Genomic DNA, 6,738 nt, shown 5'->3' with positions numbered 1-6,738 from the left:
TAACAGTACTGTGGACCGTTGATATGAAACCATTTTGGCTCGCGGTCCCTGATGTTTTTTCCCCCCAGATCTCTGTTTCCCTGTGACCAAAAGCCTTTCTCATTAGTGGAGTGCAACTGGAGAGACTAAAGGAGCCTCCACAGAGCAGCCTGCAGTGCTAGCGCTAATCAGAGCTGTGGGATACTAGTGCCCAGGAAACTATACAGAGGAGCATCTCCATGACAGCAAGCAGTGTTTTAACAGGCGAGGGAAAGGGAAAGGGGCCTAGCTAGCTTATTCTGATGAGAATGCCACAGGATTGAAATAGAATAGGACTTTTCATTTGATGTATGGTTTTAGATCTGTCAGTGTGTACGCAAGAGGACTAACGTTAGGCTAATTTGGATTTAAACTGTGTGCTGCTATCTTTTTAGCATGCAGGCCTGTTACGGGCTAAATTACCATGACAATTGTATCCATTTCCTGTTACCCAGCAGGCTTTGCTGCAGTGGAAGCCGTAGAAACGGCTACAACCAGAAGCGAACGTCTACTAGAACATAAGAGCGCTTGAAGAGTTTTCTTTTTTTTTGTACCTATTTGTAGTGCCAGTGAAGTGCATGGCGTATGGTTTGAGTTTGAATGTTTGTTTTTACATCATTCAGCTCTATGATCCCAAATGAATGTGATTTGAGTGGGTTGTAGAGAAAATGAAATGTCAGAAACAAACAAAAACAAAAGCATTATTGTCAGCTATTGCTAGATAAATTGTAAGCTCCCCTAAAGTGAATGAATCAACCAACATACAGTACAATCCCAGTCTCCCACACTGTTAGTTTCACACTTGGCCACCAGTCTACTGGTAGTAGTATTCTTTCTCACAATGCAGATTAGATTCACAATGTCCCCTAAGGATGTGCCGTGCTATAGCTCGCATTGGGACACACACAGACATACCATTGCAAAAAGTGCCACAAACAAACCCCATATGATTGTACGTTGAAGGGGGGGGGGGGCATAAAAAATTAATAAAATCCCCCTGCATTTCTCAAATTTTGGCATTACCTTGCATCATCCACCATAGCAATAAAAAAATAATCATTGTAGCGTTAAAACAAAACAAAACAAGAAGAAAAGTTCCAACTAAAAAGTGGAAGCAAAACACAAAGATCATCTTAATCTCTTGTTTCACTTCATCTTTTTGTTGTCGACAGACTGTTTTTGAAGAGAAAAAGCTGCTGCGGCGCCAGTGGTGGCAATAGGCCTGGTATGGAGGCGGTCAGCTTCCCAGATACCGGTGTGTTCTGTTCCAGACCCTGCCCCTGGCTCGAGGGTAGTTCCATGCTGGAAGTTTTTGGTATCGATTGTTCGGAGCTCCACCGGCCCCCCTGAGGGCAGCTCTGGGATCGTCTATGAGAGTCTGGCATGGCTGATACATAAACGTTACTATAGAGACAGTAATGGCATCTACTCTGATAAAGCAGCCATTACAACTGATGTGAGGAGGCCAGGGTGGGTGTGTATGCGAGAGGGGAAGAAAGTGGTATAGTAATAGTGACAGTATTAGTGATAGTGGTGTTGGTATTAATGCCCTGATTGCAAGGCTATGTAGGACTTCATCGATCTGGGGCATACAGGTGAGGAATCTGGTCCCATGGTGTAGAAGCTGATTGTTAACATACAGAGACTGAGACCTAGGCCTAATTTGTGGTGATTGATTGAACATGAGAACAAGCTCATTTTCTCACTTCAAAGCCATTACCTCCAGCGGAATAAGATCTTCTTCTACAAAACAACAATTGCAACAAAAAAAATTGGAGCAGAACAAATAATGCCGGGAAGCGATCTGAGTGTGTGTGTGAGAGGCTGCCATGCAGTGTTTTGTTTTCCAACTCTCTTCATGAACTAAATAATTATTTGAGTCTTATCTCAAAGAGGAGCCATGAGCAAAGAAACTGTTCTGCGTGTCGGTGTATGTGTGTGTCTGTACGGTGTTAGTGTGTGTCTGTACGGTGTATGTGTGTGTCTGTACGGTGTATGTGTGTGTCTGTACGGTGTTAGTGTGTGTCTGTACGGTGTATGTGTGTGTCTGTACGGTGTTAGTGTGTGTCTGTACGGTGTATGTGTGTGAGAGACAGATTATTTGTATTTTTTTATTCCGTTTTTTTTATCCGTTTTTTTCCCTTTTATATTCTTTTTTTTAACGTTTTTTTGTGTACTGTATGAAAAAAAATCACAGATAACATTGAAAAAGTCAGTGGATACGAAACAGGCAAGTCTCTCTGGGCTGATGAGGCCATGTTGTCCTTTCTACTACCCAGAGAGTTGGGTGTCTTTAGTCCCAGGTTCATGTCCAGTAGCCTATCAGGTTCCTAGTCTCCCAAATAGGGGGTGTGGTCACAGTAGACCAGCCTCCCAGGCCCCTCCCCCACCATACTGGAGGAGATAGGGGGTTCTACGGTTCAATGGTGTAGTTCCAGAATCCACACAAACAAAGCAAAAATACCATTTCCAGTTTTCTGTTCTGTTCTGTTTTGGCCATGGCTTGGTGCTGATGCCTCAAAGGTCACGTCAAGGTTTGTTTTTAGGATCGCACAGGAGAAAAACACAGATTGGAAAACAGAGTGGAAAACAGAGGTCCTTCTCATTCATTTCAGGCCAACAAATCATTTTTCTTTCAGAGTTTCTTGTGATTTATTTTAATTTTATTTTTATCTCCTTAGCTGTCAGTGCTAAATAGCAGGTACTGAGTTTAGCCTGTGTATACGGGCCAGGGTGGGTTCGTTCGATGTTCCTCCCTTCCTGCCATATGTGCACATTCTTTCTCGTTTGTACTAAAATGTTGTAGTTTTTTTCATTCAGTGAATTTTTAAGAAATTTCAGCTGAAAGAAAACAGACCATCATTCTTAATAATAATAATAATAATAATAATTAATTGTCTTTAAAAAACAAAGGCAAGAAAGTGTCGCTGCGCATTTGTTAGTTGTTGCCTCTGAGGTGGCAGGCGTGAAGCTGAGAGAGAAGAGCAGAGCGCCTCCTACAGGAGAGCCTGAGAGGTCCACAGCACAGAGCTCACGCTCTGGAAGTGTCAGACCCTACTCCCACAGACAGCGGGAGCCACTGGCGGATTGGCCATTAGTTCCATTGGTCTCCCTCGTCTCGCTATTTTGGCATTGTTGTTATTTCACACGGTATAGCTTGCTGAGGCTTGACATATAGCTGCAGTTTGTGGGTTCTTATACAAGAGACACAAATTGGGATGGGATTGGGAAACAGCACACCTGAATAAAATGGCCAATAGTTGTTGTTGGTTTGGAATGCCAATTGTTACTTCTGCAAGTCACTGACGTTTGGCGTGTCAAAGTATAGCAGTTAATAATTCTCCTTTCCCAAGTCGCTCCGTAGTTTAAATGTACAGAAAAGAAACAGTGGAGTGTAAATGGGTCGTAACTCGATCAGCGTATTGGTTTGGCAGTGTGTGAGTTCCCAAGGCATGGCTAATCGGATGATGCAATAAAAGAGAGTTTGTTGTAGACTGTTGAGTAGAAGTGTGAATCATGGAAGTGTGAATTAAAAACAAGCTCCTCCTCGACTCTTTCACTCCATCACTCCATCCGTACTCGCCGACCATCCGTCCGTCTGGAGTCGTGGCGTCCGTCCATCCAGCGTGTCATCTCCCATAGTGCTTTGCTCCTGGTGTCAGGTCTCAGGTGGGTCTCTGCGGGCAGGGGCAGCCTCTGGATGGTGAGAGCCGAAGCTGCTGTGTGGTTCGTCTTCCATCCTGCCTACTTATTCTCTCCTATCTCTCCTTCTCCCTCTCTTCTTCCTCGCTCTCCTCCTCCCTTAGATGTGCCTCTTCATGTGCAGGGCCAAGTGGTCTGACCTGGAGAAACACCTGGAGAGGAAAAAAATACTCTAGTCAATAACAGTAGGTATCAATAGACCGTAGGTACAAATGGTTACGCATTCAGAAAGGTAATCGCAAGGCTGAAAGTTACATTTCTGCATGACTGATCTGTGCCTTTAGCAAGATGGCTGCCCATATTCTAAACAGTACAGGACATCCAGATGTAAGCTGGATAACTGTTGAGGTTTGAATGGACATTCAGATAATCTTGGTAGAAATCAGTGATAAATTACATGCTAGAACAGACTGTGCTCTCCTGCTACTGATCCAAAATGACAAACACTGGCAGAGATGTATATGAAACCGAAATAAATGTGTTTAATAATCAGTGTTAAGTGAGTCTAGATCAGCAGCTAGTGTATGTGTGAGAAAACAAGGCGCTGTGGAACACAGACGGAGTGAAGACCAGACACACAAGGACAAAAAACTACATTCGTCCCTTAAAAAAAACAAATAATACATGACATCTCGCTTCATTTTTCTCACATTAGCGACTGAACTCTATAAAAATGAGGACATGCCAATTCAGCAACAGGATTGTTCCTTCTCTTTCGTTTATTAAAGAGCACGAGCGATAATTCTCAGAAACGCAGCCACAAATCAAGATCCCTGACTTCTGCGGTTCTGCGACTTGTACCACAGCTAGAGGTGAAATACTATCGCAGAAACCCAAGCCCTTCTTAGTTATTCAGCGTTTGAGTCAGGGTAGGGCGGAGGGGAGCAACGTCCCGTAGGCCTGTTTCGCTACTAATCGATTAAGCTCACTTGTTACTGATACTGTTGAGGGTAATACATAACAGCAGACAGGGAGAATATATGCCACATGTACTTGACTTTTACGGGGCTGTAAGGGTGGATTATCCTATTACACTCATGCAAAGCAATAAAATGAATCACATCAGATGTGAATAAAGCAAGCTGGAAAACAAAATGTGGGAGAGTGAAATGAGGAATGAAAAATTCAATTTGCCGAGGGCTGTATCCATTATTAATTTGTCCACAGACAGCTCTACAATGTAAATCCAGAGGAGGTTTCTCTCTCTCCAGACCGCCATAACTAAGACAGGCTATTTCTCCAGCTAGACATGGTGTATACAGGTGGTGGGAGAACACAAAACAGGACTCAGTTATGAAAGAGAAAGCTGCACTTTAGTCCTCCTCGCTCTCTCTCTCTTATCTGTCCACCTCGTCTATACCTTTCCATCAACCATTATAACTGACACTTTTGAATCATAGGGCAGACCAGATGCAGGTTTCATTTTCAAGACTTTTGACAAAATCTCTTTCATTTACTGTCTTTTCTTACTCTCCCTCTCTCTCTCCTTCCCTCACACCTCCCTGTATTAGCGCTCCCCTCTTCCCTTTGAACCGTCCATGTTGTACCTGTCTGGTGTGTGTCTGCTAGAGAGGGCCAGTGGGGGCTGAGTAGGGTCCGCAGGACAGATGGCCCTCCGAGTCACTGTCAGAGGCCGCCACACCAGCTGGTACGCCCCTGTCCCCCCCCCTGCCGTACCCCTCCGCCCCTCTACCCCTCTGCCTCGCCCTGCAGGGAGTCCCAGCTTGATTAGGCAGGATTAATGACGTGCCTGTCTGAGTGTGTGTGCGTGTATGTGTGCGCACACGATCATGTGTGTGTATGCGCGTGTGTGTGTATCAGAAAGGCTGAGAGGCTGAGAGCTCAACACACTGACTGTATTTACTGTTAAACTTCCTCCCATTCTGATGGTAATGTGGTAACACAGCAGTGAGTTCCTCCTGGCCCATCTAGCCAGGCGTTCCCTAAGGTGCCTGAACAGGCTGCCTCACAGAGGGGAGATCAGCACGCCTGTTTGATGGTCGCGTCACTCACAAAACGCTTCAAAGGCCTAGCAGAAGACTGGGTTGAGTTAACCTCTGTGCCAGGCTGCATCCCAAATGGCACCCTATTGCCTTTATAGTGCACTATGTAGGGGATAGGGTGCCATTTGCGATGTAGCCCCAGTCTACAGTTTGAATTTGACTGTTGACAGACAGAAGAGAGGGAGAGATGCTTAATGCATTATCATCCATATTTATCTATTCTGTTTCAGAGTACAATGTAAACAAGGAAATCCTTTGGATGGGCTTTTAAGATCAGGGCTTTATCAATCATAAAGACTTCACAGTTAGTGTTCCAAATCCAATGAATGTTTCCCTTGATGGGTCAGTCTCAAACACTGGATGTGTCCAAAATGACACCATATTTCCTATATCGTTATAGGCCCTGATCAAAAGTAATGCACTATATTGGGAATAGGGTGCCATTTGGGATGCAGCCACTGTCATCTCATTCACTCTCAATGTTTTGGCAGCCATTTTACAGGAGTGTCCCAGTGTGTGAAATACTACTAAGACATAATCAGCAGATGAGTTATAGGTATTGATCACTCACTCACACACACACACACACACACACACACACACACACACACACACACACACACACACACACACACACACACACACACACACACACACACACACACACACACACACACACACACACACACACACACACACACACACACACACATACACACTGCAGTGCTGCTCCTTGCATTTCTTTCCTTCCCTGCTTTAATTTATGTATTTTCATCTCTGTGGCAGAGCCGTGTGTATGGGAGTATTTGTGAGTGTGTGTGTGTATACAGTATGTGTGTGTGCCAGCAGAACATGCATAATACACTCCAGTAGGATTAGTAGACTTAGGTTTAAAACCCAAACTAGAGGAACCAGGAGGGTCCAATTAGAGTCCCCTAGGACCTGAGGAGGCACGATTGAGTGTGTGTGTGTGTTTGCAGTGTGTGTGTGTGAACTGGTTGCCTGCCTGAATGGC

General features: G+C 44.6%; 1 protein-coding gene across 1 annotated transcript in view; it reads right to left on the bottom strand.

Annotated features, from left to right (window-relative positions):
* Positions 1-2,955: 2,955 nt before the first annotated feature.
* The window catches only part of klf7b (Kruppel like factor 7b), a 59,992-nt gene continuing 56,209 nt past the window's right edge, over positions 2,956-6,738 (bottom strand). Inside the window, exon 4 of the mRNA XM_084179516.1 lies at positions 2,956-3,872. Within this exon, the coding sequence (XP_084035642.1) occupies positions 3,821-3,872 (52 nt within the window). The 3' untranslated portion in view covers positions 2,956-3,820. The remainder of the gene's footprint in view (positions 3,873-6,738) is intronic.

Source organism: Coregonus lavaretus (genome assembly GCF_964263955.1).
Source record: "Coregonus lavaretus genome assembly, chromosome: 16".
NCBI lineage: Eukaryota > Metazoa > Chordata > Actinopteri > Salmoniformes > Salmonidae > Coregonus > Coregonus lavaretus.
The sequence above is the reverse complement of the archived record's forward strand: the minus strand, read 5'-3'. Positions and strand labels throughout refer to the sequence as shown.